Raw genomic sequence first — 24,834 nt, 5'->3', positions numbered from 1 at the left:
AAATCCTTCATTAGGTATTAGCAAGCTATAGCCCACGGGCCAAATACAAGCTGCTTCCTTTTTTTGAAGGCCTGTGAATTAAGAATGATTTTTACATTTTTTAAATGATTGAAAAAAATCAAAAGAAGAATATATTTTATAACATAAAAATTATATGAAATTCAGATTTCAGTATTTTCTGAGTTGTGTCATTGCAGTTTTGATTTACTCTTCAACTGAAAAATTATCAATAGATATTTTGCTGAGTTTATATTTTAGTCATTCTACTATGAGTACAGCTTTATCAATTTTCTTCTAAGAGCATTTTAATATCTATACATATACACACATACATATATATTTGATATCATTTGGTACATAAAATTTAACAAATATAGCTCTATTGGGAAGTATGCCTTTTATCAACATAAAATAAGCATCTTTATCCCATGAAATGCCTTGCACTTTGAATTCTGCTTTGTTTGATACTAATATTGCTACCCCATGTTGGTTTGTGTGTGTGTGTGTGTGTGTGTGTGTGTGTGTGTATAATTCCAAACTACATTTTTCTTTTAGCCATATAATGATATTTTGTTTTTTATTTTGGTTCTTTCACAAACAATAAATATTTAATTTTTTTAACTCTGAAAGGCTTTGTCTTTTTTATATAAAAGTTTTAAACAGTTTTTGATTTACAGCAAAACTGAGAGGAAAGTACAGAGATTCCCCATATACTTCCCCCCCACACACAGCCTCCCTCATTATCAATATCCCTGACCAGCGTCCTACATTCATTACAATTGATGAACCTACATTGACATGTCATAATCACCCAAAGTCCATAGTTTACATTAGGGTTCACTCCTAGCGTTGTACATTCCATGGGTTTGAACAAATGTACAATGACATGTATCTACCATTATAGTAACATACAAATGTTTCACTGCCCTAAAAATTCTCCATGCTCCACCTATTCATCCCTCCCTCCCTCCCCTCTAACCTCTGGCAACCATGGATCTTTTTACTATCTGCATAGTTTTGTCTTTTCCAGAATATCATATATAGTTGGAATCATACAGTATTTACCTTTTCAGATTGGCTTCTTTCACTTAGTAATATGCATTTCAGGTTCCTCCATGTCATTTTACAACTTGATAGCTCATTTCTTTTTTATCACTGAATAACATTCCATTGTCTGGATGTATCACAGTTTATTTATCCATTCACCTACTGAAGGACACCTTGGTTGCTTCCAAGTTTTGGCAGTTATGAATCAAGCTGCTCTAAACATCCATGTGCAGGTTTTTCTGTGGAGATAAGTTTTCAACTCCTTTGGGTAAATATCAAGAAGCATAAGTTACTGGATTGCATGGTAAGAGTATGTTTAGTTTTGTAAAAAAAAAAAAAACCACCAAACTATTTTCCAAAGTGGTGTACTATTTTCACATTCCCACCAGTAATGAATGAGAGTTCCTGTTGCTCCACCTCCTCACTAGCATTTGATGTTGTCAGTGTTTTAGATTTTGGCCATTCTAATAGGTGTGTAGTCATTGTTTTTGTTTTATTATTGAAATATAGTTGATTTACAACATTGTGTTAGTTTCAAGTGTACAGCAAAGTGATTCAGTTTTATATATATATATATATATAACAAGATATTGAATATAGTTATTCAAGATATTGAATATAGTTCCCTGTGCTGTGCAGTAAATCCTTGTTGCTTATCTACTTTATGTAAAGTAGTTTGCATCTGTTAATTCCATATATTATATGTCTTTCTCTGTCTGGCTTACTTCACTTAGTATGATACTCTCTAGGTCCATCCATGTTGCTGCAAATGGCAATATTTCATTAGTTTTCTAATGGCTGAGTAATATTGCATTGTGTGTGTTTAATATATTATACCACATCTTCTTAAATAAATAATCTGTTGATGGGCACATGGGTTGTTTCCATGTCTTGGCCCTTGTAAATAGTGCTGCTATGAATATTGGGGTGCATGTATCTTTTCAAATTACAGTTTTCATCTTTTGGGGAAGTATGCCCAAGAATGAGATTGCTGGATCATATTATAACTCTATTTTTAGTTTCTTAAGGAATCTCCATACTGTTCTCCATAGTGGCTCTACTAGTTTACATTCCCACCAACAGTGCAAGAGGGTTCCCTTTTCTCCACATCCCCTCCAGCATTTATTATTTGGTTCTCCATAGTGGCTCTACTAGTTTACATTCCCACCAACAGTGCAAGAGGGTTCCCTTTTCTCCACAACCACTTCAGCATTTATTATTTGTAGACTTTTTGATGTTGGCCATTCTGACCGGCGTGAGGTGATACCTCATTGTAGTTTTGATTTGCATTTCTCTAATAATTAGCGATGTTGAGCATCTTTTCATATGCCTGTTGGCCGTCTGTATGTCTTCTTTGGAGAAATGTCTATTTAGGTTTTCTCATTTTTTGATTGGTTTGTTTGGCAAGTTCAGTAGTAGGGGGTGCAGTGCAGGATCTGGAGTCAAACAGAGGTGGATTTGAACACAGCTTCACTCTTACTAGCTGATTGTTCTTTGGCAAGTTATTAAACTCCCCAAGTCCCATTTTCCTCATCTGCAAAATGGGGATAAACAGTATAACCTTATAGGGTTGTGATGAGTTAATGAGGTGATTCATGAAAAGCACTTAACACAATACTGGACACTTGAAAGTGCTCAATAATTAACATCTATTTTTATTGTTATTATTACGAGAACCGCCATTGTCACTCCCATGGTCTCTGAAGAATTCTTGCAGGTTTTATGGGATCGTGAAACTTTAAAAACTTTGAAGACAAAACCAAGAAAACTATGTCTCATTCCTAAGAGCCTTTTCATATAAAACAGACAAAAATAAGAAACAAAGTGCCAGGTGGTAGAAAGGCCAGGTGCCCCTTCGTGAGGAGGGGATTCAAGAGAGAAATACAATGGAATGAGCGTGTGGCTCTAGCCCTAGTCTGGACACAGCACAACTTGGAAAAGCACCTACTATTTATGTAATTAGACTCAATCCAGTCCAAGAAAATTCTCAAATGGACAAAATTATACCTTTCCTTTTTGTTGCCAAAATTAGGTATTATCAGGCAGCAGGCTATTCAAGAAATGGGAACCCACATCAGTGTGAATGTACTTCCCCCCCCCCAATACAGTGCATAAGAGTCAAAGTTCTCTCGAAGTACCTGGGAATTCTCAGAGCAGCTGCTTTGAGAAAATGACAGGTGTGGTACCTGGCTGATCATTGTTTAAGGAGATAATCAAGTAGACATGTTGTCAGGGAGGGCTCACAGGAGACCAGAGCCCTACTGTCAGAACAAGAATCCCAGATGCATCTCGATAGGATGATATACTCATGGATAACCAGAAGGTCTGGCTTCTGACCTTGGAAAGTATCCCTGAAGGTTAAAAATAGACAAGATCAGCACTAATGAATGAGGGAGATACCCTGAAACTAGATGCAGAACTGACATATATGCAAGAAGAAATCACTCAAATGTAATGAGTGCTTACAGCCAGGCACTGTGCTTACCTGTAGAGGAAACTAAGGCACAGAGAAGGTAGGAAACCTGCCCTTAACAGTAGACCAGTAAGTGAGCATTCAGGATTTCCTTCCCAGGAACAAGGAGCAGCTCTAAAGAGTCTGGAGCAGGAATTGGTATTTTTATGCACCACAATAGATGGTAACTATTTTCATTTTGCTCTCCTTCACTTTTTCCTTCTCTCCATGTTCAAGAACTACAAATTTCAGTTCTCCTTTTAGGTCTGAACTCTAATTTTTTTAAATAAATGACAAATCATACCTTCTGACCTAGTCTAACCTGATTGTTTTCTAAGCCGACTTTATTAATAGAGATTTGTCAAAGGTTGGTTTTTTTGTTTTTTGTGGGTTTTTTTGCGGTACGCGGGCCTCTCAGTGTTGTGGCCTCTCCCGTTGCGGAGCACAGGCTCCGGACGCGCAGGCTCAGCGGCCATGGCTCACGGGCCCAGCCGCTCCGCGGCACGTGGGATCCTCCCGGACCGGGGCACGAACCCGTGTCCCCTGCATCGGCAGGCGGACTCTCAACCACTGCCCCACCAGGGAAGCCCTGTCAAAGGTTTTTTGACAGAATATAATGTTCACAGTTTTTCACGTGGCCAATCATGTCTAACCTGAACAAACAAAATTATTAACTTGAAGGAATTTATTGTTGTTTTAATGATTTGAATTATACATTTCTCTGCTTTCTGAAAAATAGTACATAAGATGTGTGATTAATTTTCTTGGCCACTCGGATGATTGTTTTTGTTTTGAACTTTGAGCATTGTAACAGTGAACACTATTTTCATTAAAAAGCCACCAAAGCAGAGACCTACTTTTAGCGTAATCTAGAGGTTAAAAGCATAAGCTTTGGTGTCAAACAGGACTGGGTTTGAATCTGAGCTCAGCTATTTCTTCAGTTGTGAATTAAACTCCTTAAGCCTCAGTTTCTTCATCTGTAAAATGGGGGTGAGAATATGTCCACATAGGGCTGTAGGGAGGAGTTAAACGGGATAATGTTTGCAAAATATATTGCATGATGTCTGGCATATGAGTGCTCAGTGAATGTGAGTATTTTTCATGAATATTTACTAAATGCCTATGCTGTGCAAGGAACAATTCCTATCTTGATGAAATTTATATAGGGAAAGACATTAAGCAAATCATCATACACGTAATCATATAAGAACAATTGTGACAAGTGTTAGGAATGAAGAGTATAGGATGTTTTGGTTGCATTTAACAAGAGAATTCCTAGGTGGAATCCGGAGTGTGTAGGTGGGTAGAGACAGATCAGAGAGAGTTGTCCTGAAGAGCTGGAATTTAATCTTAGACCTAAAGGAGGAGGAAGAGTAAGCACCACAAAGTGGATGGAGATGGAGAGAACATTACATGTAAAGGGAACAGCAGGTGTGAAGGTCCTGGGGCAGAGAATTAAGGTGAGGATGATTGGAGGAGTCATGGAAGGTATGCAAGGCAGATTAGGAGAGAGAGGCAAGACCAGATCGTATGGCCTGATGAGCCGTGTTAGTGATTGTGGATTTCATCTAAGAGCACTGGAAAGCACTTGAGACATATAGGCAGAGATGTCACGGAATTGGCGTTAGTTGCATTTCATAAAGATCATCCTAGAGAAAAAGGAGGATGACACACGCATGCAGGAGACCAATGAGAAGACTCTCTTGCAGATGATAGATAGTGGTGGCTTGGATTAAGCCATGACAGTGAGACAGAGGGATGTGCAAAGACTTGGGCAATGTTAGGAGGTATAGTCTACTGGAGATATCAAGAAGGTATCAGGATGGACTGCCATGTTTTTGTCACAGACAAATGAGTGAATGTTAAATATCATTTATAGAGATGGGGAATACTGGAAGGCAAACAGATTAGGGTGTCATTCTGGACAGATTAATATTGAGGTTCCTGTGAGACATCTAAGTGGAGATGCATGTATGGGTCATGAGCTCAAAAAATAAGCAAGGGCTCAAGCTATATTCTTAATATCTAAATGCTAGCTACAGATAATAATCTTGATGGCATCCATACTTCTTAGAGCAGATTCTCTGAGCACTCTCAGATAATCAGAGATACTTCTACTCTTGCAATTGAAAAATTCAGTGTATTAATTAATAGAAAGTTTTATGAACCGGGAGTGTGAAGACAAGAATTTTTCATCTAGCCCTTCTGCTTCACCGGCTGTGTAACCCCGAGCACGTGCCTTACCCTTTCCGCATGTTCACATCCTTATCTATTTGTAGCCCAGATGTCTGCTTGGCTCTTGGTGCCTCAAGAGTTTATAGGAAGTGGTTATAAATTATTTCAACAACAATTTAGATCAAAATATGCATGCTGGATCCCAAATAGACTACGAAGAAAATTTACAAAGTATTGAAATACATGCAGACTAGTGCCATTCCCAGAAAATGTTAAATCAGCTGAGTAAATTGTCAGATCCAGTAACATGTCCATATTCTTATATGTATGTGCCTTTAAAATCCTTACAATGCACAATTTCTTTATTGCAGTATTAAAAAGGAAGCAAGACATTCACAACAACCAATGTTTTGTCCCCCAGTACTGTTTGCTTTCCTAGGGAGTTCTAAAACTTCAGGGTTAGAAGGCTCCCTTAAGAGTATTTTCATAGGATGCTTTATGATGCTTGGGTCCCCAGTATGATGCTTCAGTGAGTAGTTATCCATGCTATCTTAGGATACTTTCACTGATGCTAAGACTTATTTTCAGGGCAGCCCAAATCTGATTTCCTACAGCTTTTAGCCATTGGTCAGAAATCTAAGACAGATTAATGTACTAGTCTCCTAGTTGGTCTCCCTGCTGCTAATAGCATCCCTATTGAGTTATTCTTAGATATGTAAGCTTTCTGAAAAAAACCAAAATACTAGGAAAATGGAAACCTGCCAGAGCCCCCAGGTTCTAGCATTTTCCTTAAGCCAGCCACTTGCCAACACTGATATCCATCTCGAGACGTAAAGTGGAGCTAACTTCTAACTCACCAGAATCAAAGTGGAATCAGAGACAACAATGAGTATCATTATTTTCGTGTTGACAAACTGTAGCTTTCTTCTCTTCCCATGGAAATTTTTCTGTGAGTGAGAGAGACAAATTGATAACTAGTCCAGGTAAAAGTTCTGCTGCTTCCACACTTGCCTGGGGACTGAACCCAGCTGGGCTGGAGTTGCTGAGGGAAACTACTTTTCCTAACAGTGCATGCAAAACATATTGTTTGTGATTATCAAGTGTGTTCTCAATGAATCACCTGACGAGCAGATATTGGGTGGGCATTTCAGGGAGAACCACCACAGTGGGGAACACCCTTTCCTTAGAAACATGACTGGTTTTGGCAACAGAAAATCGCACCGTGCACCAGGGATTAGTTCTTTTCAGGAAGCCTCGAAGGCATTTGTCTGTGTCTTTGCTTTTTCTTCACCGTTTTCCATGTTTATCCTCCAGGCATCTTTATTCCCAACTCAGACCTTCCAGATGTTGCAAAACTCTCTGAACCATTGTCATCACTACCACTGGAACGGCTGGAAATTCATAAGTGGTTTCTATTCCTTGACCTTGAGAAGCCTTTTTAGTGGGCATGATTCTGTCTGGAAGCCAAATGTTTGTTCCTTAGGATTAAGGACCCCTTAATGATACATCAGCGACTGTAACCCTAAACCATACCCTAGCGAACAAAAATGCTCTGTCACTCACTTGAGGTAACAGTTAACACACCGTTATTCCTGTTGGTTATAATTTTCTACTTTTCTATAATACTAACTAGAGTCTTTGAATGGGCTCTGGGATCACCACAGTCTACTAACTTGTTATATAGCAAAGTGGATTTTCACTCTCCCAGACCCATGAACCTAATAAGGCCTAGTACAGAATTTGTGCTAGGTCTTGAATTCAGTGAGGAGTCACTGAAATGATTTAATCAAGGAAGATGAAATCAGCTTTGTTTTCTCAGACTCTCTCTGGCTACAATGTGAAAGTATGTTGGAAGGCAGTGAGATGAGAATCAGGAAGCTTAGTTAGTAAGCTGATGCGGGATCCTAGCTAGAAATGATGGTGGCCTGAACTGGGATGGATGGTGACAAGGAGAATGAAGGTTATGTGGTCTGCACTGGGTGGCTGGATGGAGTGGAAGAGTTGGGCGAGTGAAGGGTTGAGGGTGACAGTGGGTTTCTGTCTGGGACAACTTAGGGGAAGGGGTGCCATCTACTGAGGATGGACCAGAGAAGAAAGGAGTAGGTGTTGTGAGAGACGGTGAACTCAGTTTGGTTATGTTAAGGATGAGGTGGTTTGGGAACATCAGGAAAAATGTCTGGTAATAGCTGTGTATACAGAACTGGAGCTTAGGAGCCCGATATGGTCTCAAGATAGAGATTGGAGAATTCATCAAGGCAAAAAAAGAAATCGAAACCATGGAAATGGATGAGCTTCCCTGACCTCTATCTTCCCCCTTAGAGTGTCAGACAGTTCTCAGTTGAGACTGCAAAAGGCTTGGTTAAGTTTGAAAACAATGAGAATGTCTCCTGCAAGCAAAACTGAGATGTCTCGGCATTGCATTTATTATGAAAGATGGAGGCATAGTCAATTCTTTTTTTCGAAGGTGTCTATAATCAAAACAGGGCCATACTCTATTGCCTTTTAAAATTAAAAAGTAAATTTTCCCAGCCCTTTTCTGCATTTTAAAATTAGTTTGCCCAGCTATATTTAGAAGTCAGATTACAGCTTCCCCAAAAGCACCTTTTATTTTGAAAAATAAGCTAGTAAAATGCCTATGCGTGTATGTTATGTCAGTCTGAATACCATCTGCTTTTGATGGAGGTCAGGCATTCTGCTGGTCTGGTCCAGCTTGAGTCTAGGGCTGGGGAGAAGTAGCAGGGGCCAAAGACAACCTCCATCCCTGGCGTAACCCAAGCAGGGGAAGGGGATGTGCCGGGGGCTCCCGGTGGGGAGCAAAGTGTTTTTCGTATTCTACCTTGAACTGAACTAGATGATATTCCTGGAGAATGGCTACAGCATCAGGGGACATGCCTCTGGGTGACCCAGGGGCCAGTGAGAGGACCTGGGATGTCATTTCCAAGTAGGGACTTGTCCAGAGAACTCAGATTCCATGTTTTTACCAGCAGTCCAGAGTCAACAGTCCCTGCTGGCTCCCCCGTTCACGTCTCACCTCTCACCTCTTACGTGGCCAACTCCCCCATGTCCCTGGTGGCCAGACTCTGGAACAGAGCCTGCAGTAGCCTTTAAGCTGAACATGAAGGCACATCATTGCGAGGAACTCCCATGCTTCCTCCCTAGGTGACCGATTTTGGTTGTTTCTGTCACTGCTTCGGATTTGTGGTGTTTGGCCTTGGACTTGCATCCCACAAATATGTCAATGACTATCGCATCTTAACGACAGGCTCTGACCTTCCCTACAGGGCCCTATAAAATGTCTTTATAAGTACTGGAAGTAATCATTTTATGAAGTGCCTACAACTTAGCTGTATAAAATTATTTGTAGAATGGTTTTATTTTTGTGTAAATATGAGTGTCTTGAAGATCGGGAAGATAAAGTGTTGGAATGGGAGTTAAGACAGGCTCTCTTTCTCCATTTAAGAGCGTATTTCCAGCGTTAAGTGGTTGAAGCAGGAGTTTTATACAAAATGTCATCTTCTTCCATCAGCAAATATCATCCATTGATTTGATACACATTTATTGAGAATTTTGTTCGTCACTGAAGGAAATTTAAATGAAGGATAAGGAGTAGTATGTGTCTTTAGAGAGACATTAAAAATAAGGATTGTGTTATTCGTTCAGCAGTATTTGTTGTGAGCCTACTATATGTTATAAACTGTTATTGGCATTGTGGACATAGCAGTGAAATGAAAAGACAAAAACCTCTGCCTTCAAGGAGTTCATATTCAAGCAAAGGGACAAAGAAGAAATAAGCATAGAAGATGGTGATGAGTGCTATATAGAGAAAAGGAATTAAGGTCGAATGCTTAGGGGAGGTGAGAAAACAAGTTACACTATCCAGAAGGAAGGGTTCATGGATGAGCTGGATTTTGAGCACAATTTTGAAGACAGAGAGATTTTGAATGAGTCCAAGTTTGACTAGGGGAGAGGGACAGGTCACTGAGAGAGGAGCAGGAGAATGAAGGTGACAACCATGTGAGCTGAGGCCATAGTCACCTTGGTGCATTAACAGCGTTACAGTGAAAAGTCAACCATGGCAAGAAGATAGCCTTGCTGTTGGAAATTCACAATTCAGCTCAACAGGAATTTATTGGAAATACTTATAAAATGTAAACTCCAAGGGGCAGGAACCTTGTGCATTTTCCTGATCATTCTATCTCCAGTGTCTACAACAGTGCCTGTCTTGTAGAAGGCACTAAGCACATTACATGTTAAGTGAATGAATAACAGGAGAGAAAGTCGTGTAAGGCTGGTGAAACCAAATGTTGAAGGGCCTTGAATGACAAGGTGATGAGCTTGAACTTGATCTTATCAGCAACAAAAAGATCATGTACAACACATATCTTGGCCGATCTCACTGTTATAAGGTTCCCTTATCCCCTTGAAAAACCTCCCCTTCCTTTGGTTGTTTCTGGGAATTTTCCCTCATGGCTTCCACTGCTTTCTGTCCCATCCCCTTGGATGTGACCCGATGATGTCTGCCATAGCACCTTAGGCCCTAGATGTGCGTGTGTGAAGCCCCCACGTTGCCAAGGAGCACGGGTGCCCTGGAGCCGCCAGCAGCCTGGACCACAGAAGAGCAAATGCCATTCCCACTCAGTGTGACTCACTGTCATTGGGCCTCAGAGTGTCACCCATGCCTCTACACAGGTGTGTCTCATGACAACAGCCCTTGGATTTCTCCTCCCAGTCCTTCTTTCCCTCCAGAAGACACAGATCTCCAGGGTGGATATCAGGATGTTTTCCCTAAAACCTAACCTAGGACCTCGAGTTCCCCCCTTTCAATCTGCCCTCTTCCCTTCTGGCCATCTCCCCACAAGTTTCTTTAATCATCCCTCCTGGCACAGACTTGGGTATCATTTTTGACAGTTTTGGTTTTCCAAAAGGAAACCACTGTAGTGCTTATTAGACACTCTGGAGAATGAGACTGTCAAAGAAAACAAGTAAACAAGATGACTTACAGGGTATGAAATGGGTGAATGGATCAAAAGATACAAACTTCCAGTTATAAAACAAATAAGTCCTGGGAATATAACGTACAGCATGGTAACTATAGTTAATAATACAGTAGCATATTTGCAGTTTGCTAAGAGGGTAGATCTTAAACATCCTCATCACAAGAAAAAGGAAAAAGAAAATTTTTTTGAAAGAAAAATAAAAGAAATCATACACGCCATGAAAGAAATAAACCACGCTCACAGGTGTACGCTTGAGGATGCCTCTTCTTTACACTGGGTGGTAGGAGAAAGCTTTTGTAGAGATGATAAGAAGATGCTTCTAACGTGAGACTCATGAAACAATGGGGACCTTAATGAAAAAAGGCAAAGTTTGGAAAATAAGTTGGTTTACGAAAGGAGATTGCTTTTGAGGAAACAACCGACAAAAGAACGCCTGACTTAATTTCTATCGTTTCCCTGAATCAAAATATATTTTGTTAAGTAAAGGAGAAAAAAATCTTGCAATCTGTTGAAATCGTTTGAATTATGTATTCATTTCAGAAGGAAGTAGGCAACACAAAGAGCTCTTCTAGGGAAATGTACATGGTGAGTCCAGTGCACCTGGGTCAGAGTCATCGTGGGTTTGGGGGCCTCACATGCATGTTCTGGGAGACACAGTCCTCTTTGCTAAAAGGAGAAATACTGTCTGGGGCTTCGGTAACTGGAGAGAGGAACTCTTTGAAGAGCTTTACTTCGAGCAGCTTGGACTCCTCCAGGATAAAATCCCTGATTTTGCAGAATTACACTTGACCAGCCAGAAAGATCCCATGAAGAATGTCTCCCACTTGCAGAAGTATGAGGTATGAGAAAATGTCTCCCCAACCGACCTTTTTCCCCACCATGGTTGGAGGAAGCAGTGGTTTTTGACAACAGTAACCATAGGCTGATATACCGCAGTCCCCAGAAAAACAGAAAAGGGGCAGCGCTCCCATCCTCCACTGGGTCCCCAAAGTGCGTCAGGTTTGTCTGTTTAACGCTATATACCCGGCAAACAATGTGCCTCTCTTCCCCTGCTCACTACACCCTCCCACACCATCCTTCCTCACCTTGACTGCTATTCAAGTTTACCTCCAGAAAGTTCAGAAAAGACGCAACATATTAACTCTCTCCAGGGAGGAATCAGATGACTGCCCTCAGAAGCACAAGATGAGAGCTGTGCTATTTCAAGTCCCAGTTAACTAGGAGAAGAAAAGAGCAGGTCCTTCTAAAGAGGTGTAAACTGGCATCCTCTTGCCATGTTTGTAAGCTGGATGCTCTTAGCAGGACATATGGGCGAAGTGACGTGCACCAGCCAGAGGTTCAGCTTTCGCTCAGTAGCTGGGAGGCAGGCTCAGCCATCTTTTGCGTCTCCAAGACCACTGTGTGCAGCTGACAAAAGCTGAATTCCTGTTCTCAGGAGAATCTCTGTTCATACACGGACTGTATGTCATTTCATGGGAAGTCTATCCATGAATCTTGGGTTGAGAGCCTAGGGTTCTAGTCTGCGGTTAATGAGGTCAGCATTCTTAGAGATTTCTGACCACCATTCCAGGTAGCTAACCTAAATATTCTTGTCTGGCTGAGAATTGCCCAAGGGTGTGGCCCCTGGATAAACCTCAGGAGGGCTCAGGCAAGTCACTGTGACACAGGGAAACCAGCAGCCACACATGGAGGCGTCTGGTAGACTCCAGGATGACACTAAACTTGACTCTGTCTGTGCTCATACTCTGATTCCAACAGCTTTTCTCTGGGATCACATCAATGGGACAGGACTTTTTTGCTGGCCAGAAGATGCCAACTGCTCTGGTCTGAATATTGCTTGACACTGGGGCTCCTGGGCCTGGGGAACTGGCCACCTATTTGTGTAACAGCTTGTGTCTCTCCCCTGTTCATTAGAGGTATACCGGCCACACTGGACTGGGACCAGACATATGGAGAGACTACTGGTTGGACAAAGAGAAACGATTAAGGGTTATTGTCTCCTACCCTACGGTCACATAACATTAGCTTCTGCTTTGAAGTCCATATTTGTTTTTTCACTGGAGTCATTTAAACTCCAGTCTTCAGAATGTGATACCCTTCAGATAAGCCCTTCCAAGATCATCACCCACTGTTTTTTTTTTCCGGTTTTTGAATAGTACAACTTTTTTTTTTCTTTTTCGCGGTACGCGGGCCTCTCACCGGTGTGGCCTCTCCCGTTGCGGAGCACAGGCTCCGGACGCGCAGGCGCAGCGGCCGTGGCTCACGGGCCCAGCCGCTCCGCGGCACGTGGGATCTTCCCGGACCGGGGCACGAACCCGTGTCCCCTGCATCGGCAGGCGGACTCTCAACCACTGCGCCACCAGGGAAGCCCAACAGTACAACTTTTTTAAATGATGTAGTTATTGATGATACTACTCTCCTCCCCATTCTTTCTCATTATCTCTGCAGAACCTGTTGTCATCCTATGACAACAGCTGGACATATTGCCATTAACACTTCCCAGCCATTCTGGGGTTGCCACATGGTGCACAAGATCAAGAGCAGAAAGGGGGGAAGCAGAGCAGAGTCCGGGTCTCATTCTGACTGGACCACAGACGAGCAGATGATTTTGTGGAAACCACTTTCCCTTCCCATCAGTACTATCTTCATCTGCACAGGACAGGTTGACAGTGCCTGCTAGGTTTCTGTCACTCTTCACACCCTAGCATTCTGTGACTCCAGCTAATTAGGGTTTGTCATAACCCAATGTCTCTCAAGGTTGTCATTAAGATGTCAAGTTTTCAGGTAGGTAAAACGAAGCTTAGAAGTTGGGAGGTTAGAACCCAGAAGACTGACTCATGGTTTTCTGCTTCTATACTGAGTCCCCTGCTTCTGCAAGAGCTGAACTGAAGAGGAACCTTCTGTTACCAGTGCTGGGTTGGAATTTAAGAACTCCATTTTTATCCTCACTGTGTTTAGAGTGAATGGGAACACTGGTGGAGAAAACTCACTTAGGAGACCAACATTGGCTGGAAAATGGTTTTCTTTGTATTGGGGGCATTGAGAGCAAATTTTGCTGTAACTTTGTGCTTCCAATGGAGGGGACATCAAGTGATGAGACTTAAGTGGCATCCTTCGAACACATCAGTTTCCATTTCTCATTGGAATCTAGGGACCTTGACAATGGAAGCCAAGATTTTGACTCTCCAAGGGTGAAGATGTTGATGGTGTTCATGGATAAATTCATGCTCTGCCCATCTCAGTCTGGCCAAGTTTTAGTCGAATCGGGAGTTTGGAGGGTCCTGAAAAGAAGAGTCAGCAGTTCTGCAGCAGGATCAAATCATGGAGGAAAACTCAGTGAAGGGAAGAGTCCCCAGGGCCTTGGGGATTTTCCAAAGCTCAAGAATTAAATGAGGCAAATTCATATGCAAAGGATGACCGGGCCTGCAGGGCGAGGGGTTCTCGGGAATTAAGCCGGAAGCTATTTGCTCCTCTTGAAGCAGAGTCTGGACAGAAGTTGTTGAAGAGCACAGCATACCTACGGTGACAAGAAAAATAGGAGACCTTATGCTTCTGTGGATAATTCAAAAGTCTGGCTCTTCCTGTGAAGCACGGTGAGAAAAACTAGAGTGTTGGACACCAGGTGATGCAGCACGGAAGAATAAAATGGTATAATAACAGCCCAGAGAAAAGCAGAGGTTTGAGCAGAAACCGGGCCAAAGAAAAAAGAAAGAGACAACAGGAGCAAGTCAGGGGCAGGAAGAGAAGTAAGAGCTATGACCCAGGCAGAGCAGAAACCAGGCTGCACTGTGAAGCAGAGTCCTGGGGAGGATCCTTCATTCATTCGGTAGGTCGTTCAAGGAATCTCAGCAAAAATTAGAAGGATGTCTTTGAGATGCCAGCAGGGTGCTGGGTTCTGGAGCTCCATGAGAGAGCAAAACTGACATGGTACCGGCTCAGAGCGAGTTTACCACCTAGTGACTGGGTCTGAGATGCCCATCCCTAAGCCAGGCAGGTTCAGCCCTGGTGCTCCACGCCATCATGGGTGGACGACAGAGAGAAGCATGGTCCAGCTGCCTTCCTAGTCTAAAAAACACCATCGTCATCAAGAAGAGAGGGATCTGAGAAGAAAGTGAGGTTGGGAATAGAAATTGTGAGGAGTTCAGAGAAGATGGTGCCTGAGTGGAAAGCTTTGGGCGGGGAAGTGGACCCCGAGATGAGCACACCCTGATCGGGACCAGGAAGTAACAACTCTTTTCCAAGCCTGACCCCAGCTCAACCTTCTCGTCCTAGGAGAGGAAGAATGAAGGGAAGGAAGATATCTCAAGATGTGAATAGTATAAATATGGATGGAAACAGCCTTGCGCTGTCTTTTCTTAACTTTCGGAAAGCATCTGAAGGAAGCACAGTTATGAGTCTCTCTCTTAACCCCAGCTGGGAGCTGCCAAGAGAGAATCACCCCCAAGGGAGGATGGACGCGGTGGCAGGAGAAATAGGTCCCATGATCTGCCCCTGTGGGATCATCAGATTGGGAGTGGGCAGATCATGCTAGGTTTAGACACATCTAGGTGCTGTCACACACCTGATGGGATAAACCAAGCCGTTTCATTTGTGGGAAAGCCTCTGGCCAGAAGACTCTCCCATTCACTATCTGAAAAGCCAAAAAGCTAGAGATGCACTTGGATTAGCAACACAGTACCCCTGCAGGGTTAAAGCTGGACTATCTGACTTTCAAATCTTAGTGTAAATTCATTTTAACCATCTCCTTTCTCACCCTGTATCTCAGCTGCAGTGAGGAAATGGGTGTCTTGGGCAGGGCACACGAGGGAAAGGACCAGTATTGACCTCTGAAGCTGCGGACACAGCAGGAAGGCCAGAGTGACTTGGCGCCGGGTCGGCCAGACCTGGCATTAAGGGGGCCTCGAAAGCGCGAAGAGGAATGGGAGGAAAGGGACTAAAGGGAAATGTTGAGATGTCTGATTGCAGAACGGGGCTCTGTGAGCACAGAGAGTGTCCCTGAAGGAATTATGGGGAATTCCAAGGATCCCAAATCACCTCACTAGCATTCACATTCAGAATTCATGTGGTTTTTTTTTTTTTTTCTTTGTCTTTTAATTTAAGCTCTTCAAATAAGGGAAATACACTTCCCTCTCTAGCTGATTTACAGAATAGTGAAATTCCAAGACAAGGTCATGTGGGGCATGCCCTGCTCATATATTCTCATTAAACCTGAGCCAAGGCCCGCCTTGTGAAGTAGGTTCTCTTAATCCTGTCACTGTTACTATCAGGAAGAAATATTGGACAAACATATAGGCATCATAATTAAGGTGAATTTTTTCTGGAACTGACTACATTCACACAAAACCACCATTCATGTTGGTATTGGCTGCTTTCTTCACCTCTCTGCTTAAGTTTGAAAAACCATCTTTCCATTTTAACACCCCCAACTGTACACCTCATCATTCTCTCCACACCATCCTCTTTCCCTAGAGAGGTATTATTCTAATATATTTTGAGACTCGATAAAGGAACATAGGCCCCAAAGTCAGACTTCCCAATTTCAAATCCCAGCTCTACCAGTAACCATCTGCTGAGTGACTTTAGTTGAATTATTCAATCTCATTAAACCAGTTTCTTCATTTGTAAAATGGGGTTGTTGATACGAATCATATAACTTTTAAAAAATGTTTATTGGAGTCTAGTTGATTTACAATGTTGGGTTCGTTTCTGCTGTACAGCAAAGTGCATCAGTTATACATATACATATATCCACTCTTTTTTTTAGATTCTTTTCCCATATAGGTCATCACAGAGTATTGAGTAGAGTTCCCTGTGCTCTACAGTAGGAATCGTGTAACTCTTGACGTTACTAATGATGATTAAATTGTATGTAAAGTATTTAGCACACAGCCTGTTCCAAACCAGACGTTCCATATGAGTAACTTATAATTATAGGAAAATGTTAAAAGCTTTGGAGCTAAAGAATAATACTTTCTCACTTAACAACATCACCATCTGCGTGTGTGTGTGTGTGTGTGTGTGTGTGTGTTTTAATTTCTTTGAGACACACTGAATTTATCAGGGAGTGTGTTTCAGAGATAAAAAAAAAATGCTCTCATTAATCACTGTACCATTTTGCCTTCTCTGGCTCTGCAATATTTAACTTTACTCTTTGTTTATATTTATGAGATTCTCTGCAAAATTTCAGGGCATTGCTTGCCAGAGTAGATTTTTAAGCCTACCCATCAGTTTGTCATGACTCTGATGGGTCTCTAGAGCAGAGACAAAAAGAAAGACATAAAATCAAGACCTTTATTCGGCTGAGGCAAAAGAAAAAAGTTGTGCAGAGAATAAAGAACACTGGGCTTGGAGTTCTATATCTCTTTATCCATCACTGTGTTAGTACTGTAGCTATTAAGTTTGTGACAGCCACTTTAATCATCATTTTTTTAATTTGGAAATTGAATAATTGAATAAAATAACCTCTAAGACAGGTCCTGCTTTAGGGTTCCATGCTTTTGCCATTCTGCTTCCAAGAGCTATGAGACAGTGACCGCATAAGATGTAAAGACGCCTGAAACTTGATCCCTGCCGTGTAAATTAGCGGATGTCTTAAATAGGTGAAGAGACAGGAAAGAGCATTTTAGACATCTGGACCCAACTTAAGAGAACAAAAACAATGAGCAATGATCTGGAGAAAAGTCTGTAGTGAGTCTGGTTAGAGTGGAAGTATTAATGTTAGAAATCTAGAGTAGGTTTAGCACTGTGGAGGACCCAGCATGTCAAGCTATTGACAAGCATTTGGTTGCTACCGGATTATTTTGAGCGGACAAGTATACTGTAATGTCAAAAGGCACCATCAAAGGAAAATTGTCAAAAGGAATCATCAAAGGAAAATAATCAAAAATCACTGGCCAAAGTTGGCCAAGTCAATATTTTGTAAATTTTGGATTCTCATTAAAATATACAACTCCAATATTCAGGAGAGAAAGAATTCATAATTATTTAGGCTGTGCCTGTATAATACTGCATCAAAGAACAAAGGGAACATTCAGGTAACCCTATTTTATTATGAATTTTTCAATGGATTTCAACTTATTTTTAAATTCAGGAAAAACAATTTGCATATGTAGACTCAGCCTAAATTTCACGTTTTCATTTTTTTTTTTTTTTTTTTGTGGTACGCGGGCCTCCCTCCGCCGTGGCCTCTCCCGTTGCGGAGCACAGGCTGCGGACGCGCAGGCCCAGCGGCCATGGCTCACGGGCCCAGCCGCTCCGCGGCACGTGGGATCCTCCCAGACCGGGGCGTGAACCCGGTTCCCCTGCATCGGCAGGCGGACGCGCAACCACTGCGCCACCAGGGAAGCCCCACGTTTTCATTTTTTAAAGCTTTATAGCGGACACCAAGTAACGTTTTATCACTAAGAACCAGCACAGCCCTAACCCTTTGGGTCTTTTCCCTTAAATAATATTGCACATGTGGACCAAGTGAGAATGGCCTTTGAGGATATTACCAAGGGGTTACATTCCTAGGGGACAGTCAGTCAAATGTGAAAACTCAGATGCATTGGGAATCATTTGAAACTTTTTCAAGATATAATAAGGTGTTTGTTGGTTGGTTTGTTTTATTTTCCTAGCCAGTTGGCCCGTTGGCTTGCAACTAACATGTATGAATCTGTGTGTTTTCTTCCAGGGTCTTTCTTTCCTGATTTCAGGCCCTCAGAAACAGTTTTTAAAATAGCATTTTGGCTCGGATACCTAAACAGCTGCATCAACCCCATCATATACCCATGCTCCAGTCAAGAGTTTAAAAAGGCCTTTCAGAATGTCTTGAGAATCCAGTGTCTGCGCCGAAAGCAGTCTTCCAAACATGCCCTGGGCTATACTCTGCACCCACCCAGCCATGCCCTGGAGGGGCAGTACAGGAACCTGGTGCGCATTCCAGTGGGATCCGGAGAGACCTTCTGTAAGATCTCCAAGACGGATGGGGTCTGCGAATGGAAATTTTTCTCTTCCCTGCCCCGTGGATCTGCCAGGATTACAGTGCCCAAAGACCAATCAGCCTGCACCACTGCCCGGGTGAGAAGTAAAAGCTTTTTGCAGGTCTGCTGCTGCATGGGGCCCTCGGCACCCAGCCATGGAGAGAATCATCAAATTCCAACCATTAAGATCCATACCATCTCCCTCAGTGAAAATGGGGAGGAAGTCTAGAGGACAGGAAAGATCAGAAGGACAGGGGCATGATCTTAGGCACCCACTCCGCTTCCTACTGGGAAGGCCAGTTCACATTTTGTGGATGATGAGACAGGACCATTAAACCAGGGACCGTCTGGGAATGGGCTGGGGAGGAGACCTGACTCTTGGGCAGTGGGTAGGGCTTAGGGAAGAGGGAGGATGTCACACAACCATCCCGTTCACAATGATGATAAACAGCATTTCCTTGAGGCTGATGCTCTCTGGGTCATCCTCTGAGCCCGCTTTCCATGTCTGGCCCTTTCAACGAAAAACACCATGGGAAACAGAACTTCATACACAATCCAAAAGACTATAAATATAGGATTATGATTTCATCATGAATATTTTGAGCATGCACTCTAAGTTTGGAGCTATTTCTTGATGGAGTGAGGGGATTTTATTTCCAGGCTAAACTTACTGAGAACCACTTTGGATTTTTACGGGGAGAGGGCCTGGAGAGGAAGAGCCTTAAGATGGCGGCCGGTATCCAGACACGTTATTTTTAGAGCAAGTTTTACACTCCACCATTTCTGACACATCCAGTTTCTCGGCTTGGGTGAAACTTGACAGTGAGAGTTACCTTTGGCTATAATGTGACTGCTTCTGATTGCCTAAGGATGAGAGTGGGGGCACTCATTATGTCTCTGATATAATGGAGGCACGTCATCTACACTTGGGTCTAGAAAGAGTTGAAAGAACCAGTCGGGGAAAGATGGCTTTTCCTAATGGAAGACAGTAAAGATGAGGGTCAATTTTTCAACTTAACTTCTACGGACAGAATTCCATTAAGTGGCTCAAAGATCAGGTGGAAGAAGGCTTCTTGTGTAACATACTTAAAAGATCAAGAGGTTGGGTTGGGGTATGCTAATTTCATGCTAAGATAGACGCTGCAAAATTACTTCACAGCCTTTTCAACATGGCCTAGAAAGTCTTTTTTTTTGGCAAATCACTTACCTTTTCCAGAATTCCATTATGAAAAAACAGAGCTTATAATATTTTGAAAGGCACCTCATGACTCCCATTTTTTCTCAGCTGCTTCACTGCTGCATAATGAGTGAAGTCCACAGTCCCTGGGGCACATGGGACATGTTGGAATGAGTCTGATGATCCAGAACTTTGAAAGATACACACGCTTAGCTTGGGAGGATGCTTTCTGGTCACCAAAAACCCATCAGAAACAGAAGTTTGCAAACGGTTTTTGACAGAAGCCTATTTATGCTGATAAAAGATCCAATAGTCCGTTTATTTAATCTATCCCTACTTTTTACAAGAACTTGGGGAAAACACTGTTTTTTGCTATATGTATACCAAATTTTGGTCAACCTTAATAATTCCGTATATTACAAAGATACAGATGGTGACTATATGTAAAAATTAAAATATTTTCACATTCCACAATAAGAATTTAAAAGAAGATTTATGTTTTTGAAATAATTCTTGACTAGAATCACTGGTCTTAAACTCCTGACCGTTTCTGTGGCCTCTTTCCCCTATTTGGGGTAATTCCCCCTAAGAATTTCAAGGCAGATTGTAGCCATTATTTAACCTTCACAGCAAAGGTAGTGTCCCCATCATCCTTTCCTTCTTTTCTTGCAGCAAAATGATAATTTCCTGAAATCTTTCTAAAAGGCTAATTTCTTTGCATGGTGCCCTGGAAGGTATGCTTGCGTGTGGATTTGAGTTTGGTGGCTGGTTGTGTTTTGACCTAGAATGTTACTGCTTTCTCAGCCCTTTCTGGAAAGTGTCTCTTTGTTGACCAGATAGACACTGTGCCTTGTGCTGGTAACTTGGATTCTGGCAGTAGATGTTGGCTGGATTTTTAGACTCTTCTGGTCTGTTTGTACGTCTTCTGACAGCTCTTCCAGATGTAGGTGTCCTATTATGCCTGTAGGCATCAGGGAAGGACTTGACTATGCAAACCTCACTTCAGTTTGATTGTTGAGAAGAACTTCTTTTAGGATATGAATTTTAAAATCTTACCAGGCTCCCCCTTACAGGAAGTGTGTCCCCATGAAAAGAAGGGTAATAGCTTTTCTTCAGCAGAACATGGCTCCATATTTGAGATGTTCTTTAAACACCTCTACCGACAAATTTAAATTTTAGATACTAGAAAGCTTAGGATCACCGGAAAGCTAGCCTTAATGCCACTTCTAATCAAAATAACTCGAAAATCTTTCGGTCATCAGATAAAAGCCATGACAATTGTATTCATGTAAAACTATCCATAAATAATTGTCTGCTACACCCTTCTCTATCCCCACTCCCTCCAGGGAGGGAAACTTTAACAATTTTTTCCTTTCCCATGACATGATATTAGTTATAAACATGCCAATTTTACAAGAAATTGATAATGTCACCCAAAACTTAGTCCAAAGCGGGATAAACAATGTACGAGTTATATTTTTACTCATCCCCAAAAATCTCTGTACCTTTGAGCATGCCAAAAGCTCTCTAAAATTGTCACAGTTAAATAAATGATCGTCATATTTATACTCACATGTTTACTGCTTCTATTCGGAGTTTGAAGAACATACCCAGAGCAACACTGGTCAAAATATCTTCTCTAATGTGTTCTAAAAAGCAGTTGCTGGGCTTCCCTGGTGGCGCAGTGGTTGCGCATCCGCCTGCCGATGCAGGGGACGCGGGTTCGTGCCCCGGTCCGGGAAGATCCCACATGCGCCTGTGCTCCGCAACGGGAGAGGCCACTACAGTGAGAGGCCCGCGTACCACAAAAAAAAAAAAAAAAAAAAAAAAAAAAAAAAGGCAGTTGCTTTGGGATTGTCTAAACATCACCAAAAATCAACTTGACATTATGGGATAGGTGAAATTTTAGTTTCTCCTGCAATTCAAATTGCACGCCTTAAGAGAGACCTTGAATCTCTTTACTCAAGAATTTCCCCAGACCTTTGCAGGGATTTCAGAAAAGCATTTTACGTGTCAAGTTTTCTTCCTTTTACCTCCCTTGGGTCTCATTTAAAGACCGCTTCTGCCTATAATCGCTTGGGATCTGCTAACGCTCCCCAAGATATTAAGCCTCCTAACGCTCTCGCCACCTACTTGGATTGGTCCATCCAAAGTAGACAGTAATGTTTGGGTAAATAAATATTTTCTTAGGGCTTTCTGGTTAGGTGCTACTGTATGCCAGGCATTGGCAGAACATTTGGCACCCGTTGCCTCTAGATGTCCTAGCAATTCCATTCTTCTTATTTGATAGATAAAAACTTTGATAGTTAAATGTGACTAAGGACTCACCCAAGGCCAAGGAGGAACCATGATTCGACCCGAGGTCTTCCAAACCCTAGAGCCCGCATGATCTCCACCAATACCCCAGCCTCATAAGTAATGAAAGTCAAAGCTCCCCCAGTTGGGATTGGATCTGCTGAGGATACTAAACCATACCCACACTTTTTTATGTTTTGTTTCTTTGGGATTTGCTTCCAGTCAATCTCAGTAAACATGCTGCCAAATCTCCATCCCAGCCAAACCCAAGAGTAGGTCGTAATGGGAAGGGTTTGGCGCCTATAAATTCTAACTATCAGATGGCACCACTTTTGTAGGGGAGAATGGCCTGGAATGTTCTTCAGGCTTTGCATGAAGGACAAATTATATGCAACTGGGTGAAGATGGACATATAAGAGAATGCAGAAGAGGCTGGCTTGGCTTAGAACAGCAAACACAGGTGTGGATGCAAAACGCATTGTGCAGTGTGTTGAAGTTATTGACGAGCAGCCACAGTTCATCAGCACACTTTCAGGAAGTATATCCCTATTTAAAACAAATAAAAAGCAAATGCAGCATCACTTACATTCACCTGTACTCCAAAGAAAGTGTTTTTTTGAGTTGGAGAGAGAGAAGGAATTACAGACATTTCACCAGGAATTACACAAAGCCCAGAGAGTGTGTCAAATATGTGGAATTTCATATCTGTCACCATGAGGAAATGGTTCAGAGTGCTGGTCTTCAAGTAGCCAGAGACCTTGGCAATCTTTGAAAATGAAGAATCAGTTGGCAGCTATGGCTGCTTCTTAGATGACAGCCTCTTGTTCCTGGATTTCACAAATGAAAGCTTTAAGTCCTGAGTGTCTCAGCTACTCCCATCCCTCAAAGTGAACCATCACACAGACCTTCTGGCCCAATAGGTTTCACGGTCATGGCCTGGGAGTGATAACTTGTTAGGAACTATTTGCTTGGGCAGGGAATTAGTCTCTCTTTAATCACAGCTGCTTAATCACAGCTGGACAAACATTCTCACTTGCTTCTGGGGCTGTTTCTGCTCAGATGCTCTTGCCAAAAGAAACGCTGCCTCTGTGTCTGAGTACTTGTTGACTTAATTAAGAGCTCTGCTTGTCAGCAAAGGGAGAAGGGAGCCCAAGCACATGGAAAGTAAATTCTTCAAGCAAAACCAGGGAGACTAAAAAGAAGACAGCGGTGGTAAATATGGAGGCACCCGAGGTATGCTCACTTGTTACTCTGATTTCTTTTTACACTACTAGGACTTTTAACCATGAAACTACCTGCACACAGCTCCGGTCAAGCCCGGTTGGACACTGTTGGCCCCATACAAATGTGCTGTGGAGGAGGGCTGAGCCCAGGCTGCTGTGGGGTCCGCCATCTTCAAAAAGCAATTGCAGCAATGGCCTCTGGTCCTCCAAAGTCCCTGCAAGATGAGTGCTGTGGGTTTGGGCTGGCGAAAGCCAGCTGGGATTTGAGCAGAGGACACCAGCCCTTGCCGGTGATCCCATCAGCATTAACTCTTTCATACTTCCCCAGACCCAAATGTCAAGAGGGCTGAGGATGGACCTTGTCTGTTCTGTATAGGAAAATGTCACTTCTTTGCTACTGCAACACGGACTACTGAGTCTCCCACCTAAAAGGAAGGTCATGACGTTGGAAGGAGGCTGTTGAGGAGGAAGACGACTCACTGTGGACATTGCTCAGAGCTGTTCGGTAATGCGTTGCAGCAACTGATAAACGAGGAACTGCCCTAAAGCTGATGCTTATTCATTTCCAAAGACAAAATAGTTGTCTTTCTTATACTTGTGGCTCAGGAGTTACTACAATACTTTCCTTCCATATCACAGTCAACGTTGCACGTTATGAGCTGGAAATGATTATTGCAAAACTATAAGAAATACATACTTAATTAGGTAAAAAAAAAATCTAAGAGCAAATTAATACTATATTTGGCAGGGAAAAAAATAATGAAGGCACTGACCTATTAAAAAACCTGAATTATAGTAGTTTTATTCCGATGTGATAGAAAAGAAGCTACAGAAAATCCCAACATGAGTTTAATATTTTCTTCTATTTATATAATATTTCATATGGATCCAAAGTACTTTTGCCTATCTCGAGTTATCCCTGCGAGGAAGAAAGAGAAGGAAGGAATTATTTACCTAGCATATGAAAAAACAAGGGGAAAGATGACGTGAGGTTTAAGGATTTCTTTGAATATCTTCAAATCCAGCCTCTGACTTCTTTTTCCATGATGCTTTCAACATCCCCAAGGTCCACTGCGTTTCTCGAGACTCTGACATTCACATTTCACTCACTCACCTCTTGAACCCTATTTTCAGCTCTATTTGTACCTTCTCTCCTGCTGTATCTCTGCCAGTGGCTGGGCCGATCAAGATTGTTCTAGGGGCTGAGTGCATATTTGTCTAGGGTTCTCTCACTGACTAAAAGACAAGCAGATGTAATTCTGTTCTTTCTCCCTAGATAGGCAGCAAGAGCAAAGGAATAAGCAAGGAGGGGGGCTCTTGGGTTGCTCAACGGGGTGACATGTAAGGCAAAGCCAGCAGTGATTGACACCTTAAGGACTTCAGGAAAGGTCCCAGAGAGAGAGTTTCGGGAATGTTTGATTTCCAGTGAGCCTGAAAACTGTATACACCCCGAACATCACCCTCAGCAAGCTGTTCACTTCTTCTCTTGCACCAGGCGCTGCACTTG

General features: G+C 42.3%; 1 protein-coding gene across 2 annotated transcripts in view; it reads left to right on the top strand.

Moving 5' to 3' along the window:
- ADRA1A (adrenoceptor alpha 1A) overlaps window positions 1–23,425 on the top strand; it is a 97,503-nt gene extending 74,078 nt beyond the window's left edge. Inside the window, exons 2-3 of one of the 2 annotated variants that reach the window (XM_028494209.1) lie at window positions 18,344–18,729; window positions 23,379–23,425. In XM_028494209.1, coding sequence (XP_028350010.1) covers window positions 18,344–18,729; window positions 23,379–23,387 — 395 coding nt within the window. In that variant the 3' untranslated portion in view covers window positions 23,388–23,425. Of the gene's footprint in view, window positions 1–18,343; window positions 20,048–23,378 lie in introns of those variants that run through there. The other variant, XM_007110206.3, reaches the window with a different exon arrangement.
- Window positions 23,426–24,834: the final 1,409 nt, after the last annotated feature.

This window comes from Physeter macrocephalus, chromosome 9 (genome assembly GCF_002837175.3).
Source record: "Physeter macrocephalus isolate SW-GA chromosome 9, ASM283717v5, whole genome shotgun sequence".
NCBI classification, from domain to species: Eukaryota; Metazoa; Chordata; class Mammalia; order Artiodactyla; family Physeteridae; genus Physeter; species Physeter macrocephalus.
Note: the sequence above shows the minus strand (reverse complement) of the source record. Positions and strands in the feature narration are given on the sequence as shown.